Genomic DNA, 17,312 nt, shown 5'->3' with positions numbered 1-17,312 from the left:
ATGGTGAAATCCCAGGCTTTCTCTGTAGTCACAGTTCCTGGCGAATCGCAACAAGATCCAGGAGAAGACGGCAATGTTGAATGAAGAGTGGAAGAAACTGAGGGTTCAGCCCATCCCTGCCACCCCCTTCATAGGCCAGCTCGGCACCAAAAAGGTAGATTCAGATTGCTGGAAAAAACAGTATGGGAACAAAATGGACTGCAGCATGTGGGTTTTATCATTTTAGATTATTAGACCTATTAAAGGTAAAGCTATATAAGAATGAAGTCAAGTAGACGAATGCTTCAGCTAATGCCTTCTCCATGTACTAATTAAGAAATGTCAGTTTTCTTTGTTTATATGAGATGGAGAGGGGATAGGGAAAGCTGTGTATAAACAGCACTGATCATTCGCAGTGAAGAACGCACAAGCCATTTTGTGTGTGTGTGTGTGTGTGTGTGTGTGTTCGCAGCACAAACGATATTGACAGTATGTTGTGTGTTCCCCATAGTGTGTAGTGGAATACGGCTTTCCTGAGTTCAAGAGTCAGACCATTGTGATGAGGACCTTAAACACAGTGGCAGGGGTGCCCTTTATGCACGCCTGGGCTCCCCTTCAACAGAACTTCATGGTGAGGAGGTGGAGCTCAGTGTAACCCATTTACTGCTCTTCGCTGACTCCGTTCACACTGAAGAATTGTGTTGTTTTTTTTTTCTCTGTGGCTTTTTTTCCAGGTGGAAGATGAAACTTTCCTGCACAACATTCCGTACATGGGTGATGAGGTGTTTGAACAAGATGAGGCCTTCCTTGAAGAGCTTATTGATAACTATGACGGTGTGCATGGGGACCGAGGTGATGATTACCCAGTCTGTTTTTTATTTTTCTTTGCTAACTAATTAGAATTTATAAGAGACAAACAGGCGCAGGCTGGGCGCGGACCGGCGACCCCACACACAGCAAGCAAGCATTTTCTTTATTGTACATGTTATGGATCGAGAGGTTTGTTTTTTTCATACGGTTTATCAATTGCAAACTGTATGATTCTCGTCTGTCAGACTTACCGGATAAGATCATGGATCTGGTGAAATCCGGCACAGATGAACCCCTGGAGTTAAGTTATGGTTGAGGGCACTGTAGAAAAAAACAGGATGTGATGACTAAAGTAGAAAATGCTGTACAAAACGAAACAGGAGAAACATGTTAAGGGGATTGTTCCAAGCTGACATGGGGGAGCGGTTCACTCACTCGGATGTGTCTCCTTGCTTCCAGAGGGCAAGTTCATTGACGATGAGATCTTCGTGGAGCTGGTGGACGTTTTGAGCAAGTATGTGGACGAGGAAGGGGACGAGAAGGAAGACGGAGAAGAGGGGGCTGCTGAGGAGGAGGAGGAGGACGAAAAGGAGGCAGAGACTGTGAAGGAGGAGCCTGAGTCTGAGGAGAAGCCCATCATCGGAGGGAAGAGGAAGACTGTCACAAAGAGTAAGGGGTTCCAGCATTGATGCATACAAGTTTACTATCTGGGTTCATAATTGCTTCAAGGGTTGAAATAATCTGGCCCTAGAATTAAAGAGCTCTCCTTCAGTAAGCACAATAGGGATCAAAATGACAGTGGAGCTTGTTACCGCCGACATTAACGTAATTGAAAATAGGGCCTTCAAGTTGAGAGTGTACTTTCTCTTGCACTCCTTGTATGACAAGCTGCACTTGCAAGAAAAGGCACTCTCACTTCGATTAGAGGTAGCCACCGAACACTTGGAAACATGCAAGAAGAACTTGAAAGAATTGGCTGACTCCAGTACTAAAAGAAAAAAGCAACATTCATCATGTTCTGTACTAGTTTTTAACTTTTGCACATTGTAACAGACTGTATCGCCGTGTTTGAGTTTTGCTTAAGAAAACAGAAAGAAATATACAGCTGCCAGTTTCAGCAGAACTGTTCTAAAGCAGTGTTTAGGCGCGGCTGTTTATTCTGGCATCACACATTTGGACCAGTGTGTCCATCTGTCTCTGTCTGTGTGATTTGCTTGAGTATATATATTTATTTTTCATTTGTGTTTTAGGAAGTGAACAACCACCACCCAGCAGGGTCCCACATGGCAAGATCTTCAAAGCCATCGCCTCGATGTTTCCAGACAAGGGGACGCATGAAGAACTAAAGGAAAAGTAAGGAAAACAAAAGAACATAACTTACAAACTATTAGTGCCTGTCCGGTCACCTGGTCCTCTGGGGAGGTGGGGGACCTGGGGACCTCCTCAAACCCCCCACTTCTGAAGTCACCCAGAGTACAGGACTTGCTTCAGCACGGCACCTCCTCTTTCAATTCCCAGGTACAAGGAGCTGACGGAGTCCCCCAGTTCTGTCAAGCTGCCGCCCCAGTGCACCCCCAGCATGGACGGGCCAGGAGCCGAGTCAGTGCAGAGGGAACAGTCCCTGCACTCCTTCCACACCCTCTTCTGCAGACGATGCTTCAAATATGATTGCTTCCTCCACCGTAAGAGCCGTGAGCCAGGCCGCTCTTGCAGGAGTCGACTGTGTAGCCCTTTGCTGTGTTAGTTTCTAAATATGTTGTATTTTGACAATGGTCATGCTGAGGATGCTTTTATAGGAGTGGCTGGTAGTGCAGAGGAGGGGGGTGTGGATGTAGAAGATGCATGGATGTGTGGATATTAGGAAGAAGGATGGATGGATGGATGATGATGACTATTGTTACTGCTGTGTTTTTTTCAATAGTACAAACTGCTTCTCTTTTTTTTTTTTTTTTTTTTAGCATTCCACGCCACTCCGAATGTCTACAAAAGGAAAATCAAAGAGATTCGTATTGAGACAGAGCCATGTGGGCTGGACTGCTTCATGCTGCTAGTAAGAGTCATTAAATATACCACCATCACAGTGTGCATAGGATACTATAGGCTGAATTTACACTGATGGTAAAACACAGTTTCTGCAGTAACAATTCAAAATATAATGTCTGCTTATTCATAATTAATTCTGACTGCATTCATCAGGAATCACACCGGAATGTTTTCTGCACTTCCTCTGAGTTCTGAAGTCAGTCATTTGTAATTCAGCCCCCTGTTTGTTCATCATGATTTAAAAATATTCAGATTCCCCTCCATCCGTTCCTCATGAATTCCCTGTTTATTCTTCAGTAATTCACCCTCTGACACGCCCACCAGGAGATTGTGAGAAGTGTTCGATCATGTATGAGTGCGTGTCTTATACATGTGATCAACATCGTTTCTGACAAAGGAACACGGAATGAACATGGCTTATTCAATCCACATGGAATTAACAGGGCTGAATTCAAAATAAATGACTAGAACTCCGAGGAGGACGTGCAGAAGATATTCTGGTGTAATTCCTGTGAGATTCAGCTGGAATTCGTTAGGAATTTGTGGCCTTGTTTTAAACTTTGATCATGGGCTCGGAGTAATGATTCACCTCTGTCCTCTGTCTTGAAGAAAGGAGCCAAGGAGTTTGCGGATCAGAACATGGTGAAATCTCAGCGGCCTCGGCGACGCCAGAGACGGCAGAAGCAGCCGAGCTCATCCGCTTCCACCTCCGGGGACGGAAAAGAAGGAGACAGCGACCGCGAGACCACCAGCTCGTCTGGTACGAGGGGTCCCGGGCGCTCCCCAAAAAACCACATGACCTGAAACTGAAATCCTGGTTCAAAACTCTCTGAGCTCGATTCCCAGAAACATGTACTCCAAATTGTCGCAAAGGTTTTCATCCAGTCACAGAGATTTGAATTGGAAAATGTGTGTCATGTTGTGCTATAAGGAATATAAAGGTCTCCTTAAACAACACTCTTTTATCGGCGTGTTTGGTCGCCTGTGGAGTATTCATTTCCTTTATCGTCTTATGTTTAGGTGTGCTTATTCAGTGCTTTTCTACTTCATTTGCCAACAAAAGTACATTCATGATAATTTGAAAACCTCCGAAGTGAGCTGATGATAAACAGCAGGGCGGGCATGGATGTTAATGGAAGGCATGGTTTGCATTCTGCAATGCGTGGCAGCAGTCTTTGTTTCGAGCTCGCAGAAGGCAGGAATTGGGCGTTTGTCTCTGGCAAGGGGTGGCAAATAAAAATAAAACCACAGCACGTTGCATCCTTACCATGAAACCCCTTTGTGGCTGAAATGACAGTGTTGCAGGATTCGAAACCTTTACCAAAGCATAGACAACTGTCCCGAGAGAAATACACAGGAAGATGTACTAGAACTCCATAATATATATTTTTATAAAAGTTTTTTTTCTTTGCTTAGATACTAAAAGCAGTGTACTGAAAACAAAGTAGTAAGAAACCTACTGTACGTTCGCTGTCTGTACTAAATGAAAACGCTGTTGCCTGTCTAAGTTTTACTTTAAATTTACAGGATGTGAAAGGTATGGCTATAGTTGACTACATTTAGTAGTATTTCTTAAACAGAATAAGAAGCTGTGGTCGGATTGGGTATAATTAAGTGGGGAAGCACTGTAAAAGTGGAAAATGATTGTGCAGATTTACCATGCTAAGCTGCATTTGTGTCTGTTGACTTGTTGTTCTAGAGGGGAACTCTCGCTGCCAGACTCCGATCAAGCTGAAACAGACTTCTGAGCAGCCGGTCAGCGTTGAGGCAGCCCAGTGGAACGGAGCTGAGGAGTCCCTCTTCAGGGTGCTGCACGGCACTTACTACAACAACTTCTGTTCCATAGCCAGGCTCATCAGCACCAAGACCTGCAGACAGGTGCGGCAGCGCCCCGCCAGGGCTGTTGAACTGGCTCAGCACTGAAACGCTCTGCAGCTGTGGCTAAAAGTTTTGCATCGACTTCAATTTTAGGATTGAGACATTAATACAAATAAAAAATTAAATTACTATAAAAAATGAAATGTTTGCTGGCAAGAAATATTCACACATTTTTATTAAAAATCTGCAAAATACAAATGCAGCAATAATGTGGATAATTACTTCCGTTTTTATACAGTGTATGTGTAGTTTTCATGTGCAAATATGTGTTGCTTTAAATATTTGTTGCTGCAGATAGTTCCTGTTTTACAGTATCTTCAAACAGAAAGGGATTAGACAAAGGGCTTATATCTAGCTGTAACAATACTGTGTGAATGAAAGAGCAGCACAAAGAGTTTTAACAGAGGCTGCAAGAAGTATAGGGTTTCAGTGATTGAGTCCAGTGTCGTTCAGGACTCAGTTAGGGGCTGGTATTTGGTTTCACAGAATCTTTGAGACATCCAACTGGAAAGGTCTCTACAGGCTTATTTTTTTCTTCAAACAAAAGTTTTTAATGAAAGCAAGCTTGCCAAATGAATTTCTGGCAGGCTGAAGGTTGAGAGGGAGAGTTCAGAGCCGAATAATAGCTTACTGTAATCTGATGTTCAGCTGGATTTTGCCTGCTGTAGCATTCCGTGGTAAACCCTGAGATGTGTCCCTGACTTTTTGGAAGATATTGTTGCGAATGTCAGGGTGTTCCTGGCCAAGAAAAACACTTTTACCAAAGTGGCCAACCTGGTCAGCAGGTCACTGGGAGGACATGCATAGTCCGCACAGCGCCTGAAACCTCTTTCTGCATTTCAGAGACAGCCCATTTTCTTCGTTCTCCCACATGCTGCCACAATTATTTATTTTGGCCTTCTCGACAGCGATTGCAGTCATGATAAAAGCTTTCAGTGTGTAGCTGTGTTCCCCTGTTGGCTTCTTATCCAGCCCACAGACCCCTGCCACATGATGACATGGTTTCCTTTGTGGCCAGGTCAAGCCATATTAAATACAGTACAGCAGACCAGGCCAGGAAATGTGTCCAACAGTGGAAACGGTACGAGACATTGATGAAACCAACAGCTCTGAATTTTTCGATCAGCAGGGTGATGTGGATGGAGGTATTATTTTGCTATTTTTTGCAGGTGTATGATTTTGCTGTGAAAGAAGCTCTTATACTTCGGGTTCCAGTGGAAGATGGAGGGATATCACCACAGAAGAAGAAGAGAAAACACAGGTACATATTTCAAGTGAGATTTTATATATGTATATACGGTTGCACGCTGGGAACCTCGCGTTGCACGTTGTTTATGTATGTCAGTGTTTGATTAAAACAGTAACGTTTGCTTAAGTGTCTTTGGTAATAAATCCTTCACACACAAAGGCACCATCAGGTACAGAGAACACTGTTAAATCAGGGCCGTGGCTAGTACGCCCTTTTCGTTCTGTGAGATTGTGGCTGGGGTTTGAAGACTGCCCCATTGCTCTGGGAAACAGTATGGTGAGGTGTGTGTCATTCCTCTGTCCCACGCTTTCAGTAGAACAGAACGGCACAGCATGTGTTGACTTCTCAGGATTGCTCCGCCTGTGAGGAGTTCTGTCTCTATCCAGCAAAGAACCCGGGAATCACTATCGAGGCTAGATAAGAGCTCTGCATTGTTGAAGAGAACAACGTTGATGAAATGAGGAGGAACTGTGTTAGCGAAGCTGCTGAAGCCCAGGGGATTGATTGTAGGACCTCGGGGGTGACTGTGCTAGGAATTCAGAGGGGGATTGTGTTTTTAACAGGGCTGTTGTAATTGCAGGTTGTGGGCGGCACACTGCAGAAAGATTCAGCTCAAGAAAGGTCAGTGACCATTAATGCAGATCTGTCACACCAGCGGGAGTGCATGGTTGGTCCTTCGCCTCTCTTTTTCTTGTGCGTGGCGCTGTCAGTTTTAACCACCGCAAACAACTCTACTGTAACTGGTGCCAGCGAATGATAGTTATTCCTTCCTGTCATCCTGTTCTGTATGCTCCGGTCAAAGTTCAGATTTAGATCAGAAACATCTAAACGTTAAGCACTATCAATTTGCAGTTTCTGTGATGTGCGTTCTGAAAAGTGGAACATTCTCAGCAACTGCATATTGTATTGTATCTTAAGTTCATTGTATTTTTTTCCCCCAGATAATTCATCCAATCAGGTGTACAACTACCAACCATGTGATCACCCAGAGCACCCTTGTGACAGCTCCTGTCCCTGTGTGATGACACAGAACTTCTGTGAAAAGTTTTGCCAGTGTAACCCTGAATGTAAGAAAACTAGGAATCTATAAACAGCTCTTTTATTTCACTTGTGAGGATGGGCTGTAAACAAAACACTGCTCCCTTCAGAATAACTACTGTGCTACAATACCGTAATACCGCCACTTTTCAACGAGCTAGCAAGATTTTAAAAATCACTTGTTAATAAACACCCACAGATTTTATGCTGTTCAGCCTCACCCCCTACCCCCTTTTTTGTCACCTCTTTGTATAGTAATTTCCATGACTTCTGCAAGCAGTTTTGTAGAGGCCTGTCTGTAATTTCAAGTGCGAGCGGTTATTCATAAGATTGTCATTGAAGTGGTTGTAGGTGATTTGGTTCTTGCACTACATGCAGTCGTCTGCAGATCTGTCGGAACACCCCATGATTTCTGTGGTTTTGATTGGCTATGCACAGAAAATCAAACCACTGGAACTGAAAATTGTCAAAATAGGCAAATTTAGTGATTAGTGTCTAATTGAATTGATGACTTTGCATGCATCCCAATCACAGTTTTTGTACCTGTCGTCATTTCATTAGCTCTTTCCTTCCAGTCCTGTTGCATGTTGCAGTAAGCACCCTCAGCAAGCCTCTCTGTCTGCGTCTCTGATCCAGGTCAGAACCGCTTCCCTGGCTGTCGCTGTAAGACCCAGTGTAACACCAAGCAGTGCCCGTGCTACCTGGCAGTGCGAGAGTGTGACCCGGACCTATGCCAGACCTGTGGGGCAGCTGACCACTGGGACAGCAAGAACGTGTCCTGCAAGAACTGCAGCATCCAGCGCGGCCTCAAGAAGGTACAGCAGGGTCTTTCCAACCAGGTTTAGCCTCCAGGATTTCCTCCGGACAGCTCTGGCTTCTCTAGGTTGTAATGGTGACCGCAGTTGGGAGTATGCAGATGTAACGGCCAGTCTTGTGTGATGCTCTGCCGTTACGGATTCTGTCCTGTCTCCTTGTTGGCGAGATGAGATGAGGTTAAAAGCTCTATAACCACGAATGCGGGTGAGCCCGGCTCTTTTGCATTGTGGTTAAGGCGCTCACGCCCATCCTCCTTCTGGTTACACAGATACGTACGAGGATAACGCTGCGTGATTGGACATCCCTGCTCTATAAGGACACAAAGAGTGTCAGGTGTAGTCAGGTGTAGCCTAACTTTTTAAAGTTTCCCTTTCAGCACCTGTTGCTAGCGCCTTCCGACGTCGCTGGATGGGGCACCTTCATCAAAGACCCGGTCCAAAAGAACGAGTTCATCTCGGAGTACTGTGGAGAGGCAAGTTTACTACAGTTGCTTTGTCATTGCCGTCTGTACCACTGATTCCTCTACCCCCTGAGTCACTCAGATGACTGGTTTACACAGAGATGATGTCACTGGTGCACTCCCCTTGAGTTTCTGTGTAGTCCTTTAGTCACATTCACGAGCCCTAGCCCTAACCCTAACCCTAACCCTAACCCTAACCACTTGACCTCACTGACTGACTTTTCTGCAATGCTCTTTCTAGGTGATCTCCCAGGATGAGGCTGATCGGCGCGGGAGGATCTATGATAAATACCTGTCCAGCTTCCTGTTCAATCTCAATAACGGTACTGGTCAAAGCCATGCATGCAGTGTGCAGCTCTAGCCAGGCGTTTTTGAATGAACAAATTGTACTTCAGAGTCGAATGAAACCTGCTGAATAGTGTTACTTTAACATATTGAATTACACACCGCTTCACAGTTTTCCATAAACTTCAAAGAAAAATGCGACATTGAAAAATGTGGCATTTTCAAATGCTGTATTGCTATTGTGGCTACTGGTAGACTTTTGCGATGCCATTTTGTAGTTTCTTTGATTACACGAGGTTAAATAAAAGATCTAAATGATGTTAAATCCTAAAATTCTAGGTGATGCAAAATTTTTGCCCATAGCTGTAAGTTGTACAAAATAAATTAATTTGAAGCTTAAGATTGAATTCAAGTAGAAGAAAATGTTACATACAGTTTAGTAAGGTAAATGAAAAGCAGCATTTTAATTGCCCAACCAGCATATCATTCTAAAAAAATGAATGACCTGTTTAGAACTGGCAGCTGTGCTGCAAAAGTGGATTAAACCACATACAGACTAGTAGAGGTGTCTCTCTAATAACTCTGGTTGATTTTCAGTTACACATAGTATTCTTTTTTTTTTTCTTTCAGACTTTGTTGTGGACGCAACTCGCAAAGGAAACAAAATCCGTTTCGCGAATCACTCTGTCAACCCGAACTGCTACGCTAAAGGTAAGGATGTGTTCTGCGTGTGAAAACAGTTGTGTAAAAGTGTCGTTGAAAGAGTCTCAGCAATGATACCATAGCTGGCTTCTGTTTTCTTTTGCCCTTCCAGTGGTGATGGTGAATGGAGACCATCGAATAGGGATCTTTGCCAAAAGAGCCATTGAGAAGGGAGAGGAGCTATTCTTTGACTACAGGTATAGTGTCCCAGACCATTCGCACACATTCGGGCATTTTTCCATTGCCCTTGATAACTTTCATATATATTTGCAGCATTTAAACACCATTGGAAATGTCTGAACAGCTGGCAGTGCTTTTGCTCGGGACAGTAGACATCGGAAAGGCTTGCTAAGGAGCCTGTGATAAAGCAAGGTTATATACCGCTTTGCACACACTCATTATCTCCAGATTGCAGTATGCACCTGCTAGCACTTTCAAAACCACTTTTCCAATTGTCTAAACTGGGAATGGAAATTCATTAGCACACTGGCATTGGGAATGATGTCATTGTGATGTACATCAGTCCAAGTCTATGATCCACTCACCTGGATTCAACAAAACTTTACAGGGGCTTTTACCAGGTACTGTGAATGTAGTTCACAGTGACCTGCCATATCAGGTGCTTGAATCTGATTGGCTGAGCTGTCAAAGACAAAAAGCTCTTGTCCCGTGGCAGTTGGTCACATGTTACTTTTTCGTGACACTGACACCTGGTTCAGTATGAATGTGGTGTTTAGTTTCGTTCACCTGACTTATACAATTTACAGCCATGACAACAGTCAGAGAATTGTATTAAGTTTCTTTTTGCATTGCACTGTTGTATATTGAAGGGATGTTCAGCACTGCCCTTCCTGTTTTTACATAACCTCTGCACAGCTTATGAGCCTCACCTTTTGTTTCTAAAAAAATACAATCAGCCGTTAAGCAAAGGTGCAGCTTTTCTTTGTACGAAATGCAATGTTTATACGTTCATTGTTTTGTTTTGTTTTTTTAAGTTTTTTACAAGACCAAATGCCTCACTTGTAAAAATGTCCCATGCTGAATGTATAATATACATTTCGTGTGCTTCACGATGAGGTTTGCCATTTAGTACCTAACTCAAGCTTTAAAGGAATAGCCTTACCTCCTGTTAGCCGGAATACCCTTAAGTCCTCCTGGGTCAGTCATGGCTTGACCTGCCTTTGACCCGAATCTAGCCAGGGGACAAAACACACTGATATACACACTGGCGCGAAGCAGCCCTCAGTCAGTGCCACTGTTCGGGTCTCATGACAGCTAGGAACATGTTTTCTGAAAGGCTAAAATGTTTTTTGAGATAGGATTCAGTTAAGTCTGAAACCTTTTTTTTTCCATTATAAAGAGTTACAAAGAAAATATAACCTTTCACAGGCAGAAAAATGGAGGTATCTCCAACTCAGGCTTTGTTTAAAAGAAGCACTGGGGAAAGAAATGCGCCCGCCTGGGAGACCCTCTCTGTAAGTGTTGAGAATATGTCTGATTTTCATCGCCGTTTTTTAAAAAAATTATTATTAAATGAATGTAATTGAAATTAATCGTGATGGATTTCAGTGGAGCCTTCCCATCCTCGCTGCCCTCCATACCATTCCTTCTGAGACAGAGGTGAAAAGCCAGTGTCTAAACCCACTGAGCCAGTATTACTTAATAAAAAACTAGTAAGGTAGAAGACGATTTTTTGTTTCCCGGGACACACAAGTGAAGTAATCGCTGCTTGTGAAGGTTAGTATTACATTTCTTTAATGCTGCTGTTAAATGCTTCGCAATGCTGCTGTTAAATGCTTTGCAATGTTATGTTCCACACTTAAAGGTGTCGTTCCTTCAAATTCTTGAGATCCAAGAAAGGCTAAAGCTGCAGAGAGCCTCAGTTCCTCCTGTCTTGAAACATGCTTGCCTGTGTCTTTGTAAAAGGCAAACAGTGACGTGCTCCTTTTGGAGAACTAATTCAACTTATGTCAGCATAAGAATGCAGACTCGATTTCCCACTGCAGTTCCCCTGTAAAACACACATTCCTAGAGCACTCTCACAATCTTAGTTTTTCCACCCTTTTGTATTACAGGCTCACTCACAGAGACACCACTCTAAAAGTGTGGAAGCTGGGTTTTAATTAAAATATAATCTCCAATCAAAGCCCAGATTTCCTTGTTCACACTCTCATAAATTGAATTAAGAAGTCTTACACAGAGCAGTAACCCCACAATGCTGCTGTTGAGAAACCTATGTCATGAAATAAGGCTGCCTTCAGTATATATGGGCCACTACACCTTTAACCTGTAACTGGACCCTTGAGCTGCGCTGTGTTGGAGGGACGGTGTTGCGAAGCTGTCTTGGGGTGTTCATCACCACTCTATTGTGTCTTTCAGATACAGTCAGGCAGACGCCCTTAAGTACGTTGGCATCGAGCGGGAGATTGAACTCATGTGATTGGAAGTACAATATAATGCTTTCCCTGCACTTTGCTCTTGAAGTTTGTAAACGATGCTGTGTCCAGCATTAGTAGGCAAGCTGGTGATGTTTGGGTTCAGCTGGAGTGATGGATTCGGTGGGGTTATCCCATTGGAACTGGGCGGCAATCTCCAATTTCCAATGCAACTGACTGCTATCTAAATGTTAAGAACCCCTTTTGGTTTATCAAGGCACAAAATTCAATTTTATGATTTTTTAAAATGTTTTATTTTTAATGAAATATCCATAACTGTTAGATAGTCGACATTCATTTTTTTGATTTTCACCACAGATTTACAGCATTGGCCAAAAGTTTTGCATCACCTAGAATTTTAGGAGGATTATATATATATATATATATATATATATATATATATATATATATATATATATATATATATATATATATATATATATATATTATGAACATAATTTACATCTTTTATTTATCATCATGTGATCAAAGAAACTACAAAACTATATCGCAAAAAGTCTACTGGAAACCATAGTAGCAGTACAGTATTTCATGTTGGATTTCGAAAATGCCACATTTTTATCAGTTTTTCATTCAGTCTATGGAAATCTACAAAGCGGTATGAAATTCAGTATGTTAACCTGACATTATTCAGCAGGTTTCATTCACCTTTATGAAGCAAAATGAGTTCATTCTGTAGGGTGATGCAGCACTATTGGCCAGATCAGTACATTTACTCATTTCAGATCATTGTATTACTTCAAATAATGTATGAATGATAACAAAATCCTAATTCCCATAAATCCCAAGGGTATCACCCTAAAGGGTTATTTTTAAGCAAAATAATCCACAAGTTTAAAAAGCAGACTGCCATAAAACATTTAAGAGTTTAACAGCGTACCTGAGTCTTTCAGTCTGGACCCAGCTGTACTAACCTATAACTGTAACCCAAACTGATTACCAGTGCTTAGTGCTGTTTTTATCAGGGCTGTAAACACAACAGTGAGTGTACATTTCTTTCTTGTGTCTCAAAGCTTGCATTGGGGTTCGAGTAAATGCAGCACATGGCATTGCTGTAGGACAGGAACTTATAACAGTTCAGTATCAAGTACATTGCTTCTTCATAACCCCTGTACATGGCCAGTGACTATCTCATTAATGCAAAGCGTGACACAAAAGGGTTTTTAATGGTACGATAGTTACATGTTGTTGTCTACAGTGTGTTTGCGAAACCGCAGTAGATTTCCTGCCTATCTGAAAACCGACAAAATTAATGTGTGTTTTCTTTAAAGACTTGTGTACGTGCAGGGAGGGCTGCATTCAGAGAGCATGACAAGCAATAAGACCCCGCTGTCAACGCATAGTGCCATAGCAAACTGTATATATTACAGGCTGTCTGATTTCTTCATTTCATTAGGGGGTGGTCACTGAAGCTCTGTTTAGCCACTAAGCAGGTGTTGATATTTTAGGGTTCCAGTCGTGTCACAAGTGGGATTCCAGAGCTGGCTTACAGTGATTGTAGCTAAACAAAATAATTCCGTAGCCCTGTTGTGCTCTTCCATTCACTACATAGGTCTGTGCAGTTTGGAAAGAACCACATGTTACAGTAAACATTGTGTATTTATTTGAACCCTTTCCTGCATGGCGACATCATCTGGGGACAAGAATTTATTATGGATCCAAAATTATTTAAAAAAATATTTCAAGCATGAAAAGGTAAAAAAAACCATGAGCTTGATATCTGGCGAAAGTTTGCATGCCGTTCTTTCAGAGAGTGTTGAACTTCCTTGGTCAACTGGAGGGTGGAATTGACCCCACCCCTTCAACGGCAGCTTCCCCTGTTGACTGACATGCTTTCAGCCAATAGCAGTTATTTTGTTGGCTACAGTCATTTCCAAGGCATGTAGAGAGGCTTGTATTTCCCATGCCTGTGCTTCCTTGCTGGAAGGATAGATAGAGAGGACTTTAGGGTCCAGTATAGCCAGCCAAGCGTGCTTTATGATCACATAAAGACTTCATTAAAAGTAGCTAGTGAGCTATGCGCACATTAAAAATTCTTAATGTTCTTTAAATATGTTTCTGAAAACATCAATGTTAGTGAATGCAAACTGAAATAACAACAGAAAAAAATATGAATCCTAATGAAACAGTAATATAAAATATATTGTAGTGTGATCCAATGTGTTGTGAGATATATTTGGAAATATATCATTGTCATTTTTGCAAAAAATGTATTTTCCATATAAAGCTACCATTTAAGTTTGCCTTTAAGTTAAAGTAAGCAAATATTTATAGCATATTTTAAATATGAAAGGTATTTATTATTTAAAGGGTTATTAACATGTTTGTCCTGTGATACTGATTATTATACAGTTTAAAAGTAACCCTAACAGAGCTCTGCTGAAACGATTCAACCTGTTGGATGGAACAAGGTAAAAAGAAAAAAAGCTTCCCATTAATGTACAGTCCATTCTATTCACTGCCATTAACCCAGTAAGTACCAAATGAATTGTTCTGTGAAAAATCAGAACACAAGCTGTATTTATGCTATCTGATACATTCTAAATCAATCTGAAAGTGTTCAGTCTTTTAGAAGTGTCAAATTCCCAGAATCCCATTTTGAGGACAGTCCAGTTAGACGCGCCTGTAATCAGAGCAGTGAAATTTCACGTCGGCTGTGAAGCTCAGCACACAAAAAACTAAACTTTATCATCATCATCATCATCATCAATGGCTGTATTTACAGAATTACATTTAGACTTAACTCTTGCGGTTAACAAAGTTAGAGCGAGTTATTCTTACAATATAGTCAAAGAGAAAATGAAAATAACAGGGAGATAAAGTATCCTGTCCTCAAATGTATATGCTACACTTCTTTTTTTAACCATATATATATATATATATATATATATATTATATATATATATATATATATATATATATATATATATATATATTATATAATTGCTAAACAATACTTATGTGTGATTTACAAGTTTTCACTGTGCTTGACTACATTTATTCTTGGTATACCCACAACACAGTTTTGTAAAGGACTGTCAACTTTTATGAGATTTTGATTAACCTGCATGTCCGTTTAACAGTTTAGCAGTCTCACATAAAGTGAATAAATGTGATGCCTCTAGTTTATACAGCATTTGCAGATCACAACAGGCTTTCTGATAAAGCACAAAACCCAAGGCCTTTTTCATTTTTTTAAATGATACGAATCATGTAACCGATCTCCTTTTAGGACTGGTTTTACTATCAACCCATGCCGTGGGTATAATAACTGTGTATTATGAGCAGCAAACAAAGCCTAGCCTTATTGTCCAGAGACTCAGAAAGAAAGCGATTCTCCACAGCTAGCTTGGTGGTCTGTAGCCCATGAAACACAGTGTAAAGTAACTCTCTCAAACCTCTTGCACTCAGCGGCACAATTCAAAGGTTCACTTTCCACACATACACAATGCAAGTCCAGTAGGATGATGTCAGCATTTGTAATGTAATGTTGTTCACTGTAACTTGTAAAATTCCTGTATTCATTAAAAGGAAAGCATCGAACCTTGCTGTTCTGTCTGCTTGATTTGCATGCATTTAACCATATAGATCAGGGGACATGGGCGAAATGCTGTTTTATACGGCACATTGCCTGGGTGTAAAGGTATATATTTTAAGGGAGCATGGAATGGATTGTGCCACTATGCATCTCCATCTCTGAACAACCTTGTATAGAAGTTCAGCAGATCAGCTTTAGCTCCGTTGTCATTATTCTTTCCTACAAACTTGACTTTACTGTGGGGATAATTACACACATCCGAGGTTGTAACCTATACACTGTGTCTAATTAGTCTCAAAAGTAAAACCTGGAATGGATCAAACCTGCTGTGCAACGGGAGTCGGATTTTCACCCCTGTTGTAGATCGATCAATCAATCTTTATTTTATATAGCGCCTTTCTTGGTGGAGCACCATCACAAAGCTCTTTACAAGATGCAGTAACAACAGGAAAAGCCACAATACTTCAAATACAGAGAAATGCATAATATGTGATATACAGAGAAAAAAAAATTGCTAATGCTGCAATATACAAGGACCAGGGGTCACACATGGAGATTAGACAAAGGGGCGTTCAGAACAGAAAATAGGAGGCACTTTTTTACAGAGAGAATTGTGAGGGTCTGGAATCAACTCCCCAGTAATGTTGTTGAAGCTGACACCCTGGGATCCTTCAAGAAGCTGCTTGATGAGATTCTGGGATCAATAAGCTACTAACAACCAAACGAGCAAGATGGGCTCTCATTTGTAGTGAACTCAGAAGAAACACAGGAAGGTGATTCGGCAGGAAAAAGACACAAGCTGGAAAACGAGCAAAACTAATCTATGACTATCTGGGGGTGTTTGTGTCTTGATGGTATATGTTGTGATCATCACGGTAAGTAATTGCACAGAAGTCACCAAACACCATTATTTTCCATCAGGCTGCGTTTATTGAACTGTCATTTTGCACTCCCAGTCACACAAGCTTTTTTTTTTTTTTAACACACAGCTATGGTCATTTACAATGGACATACACAAGAGCACATTAAACGGAGCACAGAGATGAAACACTGATGTGGTGGCTCGCAATGTTAAATCCATTGAGAATCACCTGGTTTGGTGCACCTTATCACGTACCCAGTTAAAAATCCAAGTATACATTTTGCATTTATAAATGGAGACGGTACACGTTGAAGTTTGAACAGGTGTACGATTAAGGGCTGCCCAGTACTGTGTAATTCACAGAAGAAAAGAAAATTAGGTTTTGCAGAAGAGCTGCAGGAGTGTTTTTCAGTTCAGTTGATGATAATGCCACAGCTACACTTTTTTATATACAAATAGATACCAAAGACTTGACTCTCCACAAATGAATACATACCCATCACATCACACTTGGTCTCAAACATGCATTAAAGAAACTGCTGGCTGTTCTGCAGAGCAGTGTGTGTAAAGCGTCAACAAGCTGCTGAATTTGCAAAACCTCACTGTGATTCCCCTGGCTCAGCAAACTGTACTCTGAACAGTCATCAGATTGCTTCCTAGGGTGTTACTTATTTTTATATACGTTACTCTTACAAGTGAATCAGATATGATCAAATGATTTGAGAAATTAATCAAACTTACAAGCGTAAGAGAATTGGGATGTTTGCGACTAAACTCGGAAAGTAACTCTCAAAAGAATGCAAGTTAAAATAACATCACCACCTCATCTAGAATGGACTGAAAGGTGCAACATTGTGACCAGCGGTAAGGTTTTAAATGGGTGTGGATGCTTGTTTTTGTATTACTGCATTCTCTATTTGAGCAATTCACCACACCAGTGATCCATACTGTATTCTCGTTATAAACACAAAGATACCTTTACATTCAATACTTTCTAAGGTTTTTTTTTTTTACAAAGTGGTACAATAAAAAAAGATTATACCATATTATATATATATATATATATATATATATAATGATATATCACTATATATATATATATATATATATATATATATATATATATATATATATATATATATATATATATATATATTGGGAATTTGCAAATAAAACGGATATAAAGACTTAAAAAG

The 17,312-nt window shown here is 41.1% G+C and overlaps 1 protein-coding gene across 4 annotated transcripts in view; it reads left to right on the top strand.

The window, feature by feature from the left end:
* LOC121324064 (histone-lysine N-methyltransferase EZH1-like) overlaps nucleotides 1–12,051 on the top strand; it is a 14,118-nt gene extending 2,067 nt beyond the window's left edge. The window contains exons 3-21 of one of the 4 annotated variants that reach the window (XM_041265495.1): nucleotides 29–154; nucleotides 491–610; nucleotides 714–831; nucleotides 1,249–1,458; nucleotides 2,040–2,142; nucleotides 2,308–2,528; nucleotides 2,748–2,839; nucleotides 3,442–3,592; nucleotides 4,532–4,710; nucleotides 5,880–5,971; nucleotides 6,540–6,580; nucleotides 6,901–7,026; nucleotides 7,634–7,812; nucleotides 8,190–8,285; nucleotides 8,515–8,596; nucleotides 9,189–9,269; nucleotides 9,373–9,457; nucleotides 10,650–10,735; nucleotides 11,640–12,051. In XM_041265495.1, coding sequence (XP_041121429.1) covers nucleotides 29–154; nucleotides 491–610; nucleotides 714–831; nucleotides 1,249–1,458; nucleotides 2,040–2,142; nucleotides 2,308–2,528; nucleotides 2,748–2,839; nucleotides 3,442–3,592; nucleotides 4,532–4,710; nucleotides 5,880–5,971; nucleotides 6,540–6,580; nucleotides 6,901–7,026; nucleotides 7,634–7,812; nucleotides 8,190–8,285; nucleotides 8,515–8,596; nucleotides 9,189–9,269; nucleotides 9,373–9,457; nucleotides 10,650–10,689 — 2,142 coding nt within the window. In that variant the 3' untranslated portion in view covers nucleotides 10,690–10,735; nucleotides 11,640–12,051. The remainder of the gene's footprint in view (nucleotides 1–28; nucleotides 155–490; nucleotides 611–713; nucleotides 832–1,248; nucleotides 1,459–2,039; nucleotides 2,143–2,307; nucleotides 2,529–2,747; nucleotides 2,840–3,441; nucleotides 3,593–4,531; nucleotides 4,711–5,879; nucleotides 5,972–6,539; nucleotides 6,581–6,900; nucleotides 7,027–7,633; nucleotides 7,813–8,189; nucleotides 8,286–8,514; nucleotides 8,597–9,188; nucleotides 9,270–9,372; nucleotides 9,458–10,649; nucleotides 10,736–11,639) is intronic. The other 3 variants (XM_041265494.1, XM_041265496.1, XM_041265493.1) reach the window with 3 other exon arrangements.
* Nucleotides 12,052–17,312: the final 5,261 nt, after the last annotated feature.

Source organism: Polyodon spathula, chromosome 12 (assembly GCF_017654505.1).
Source record: "Polyodon spathula isolate WHYD16114869_AA chromosome 12, ASM1765450v1, whole genome shotgun sequence".
Taxonomy (NCBI): Eukaryota; Metazoa; Chordata; class Actinopteri; order Acipenseriformes; family Polyodontidae; genus Polyodon; species Polyodon spathula.
Note: the sequence above shows the minus strand (reverse complement) of the source record. Positions and strands in the feature narration are given on the sequence as shown.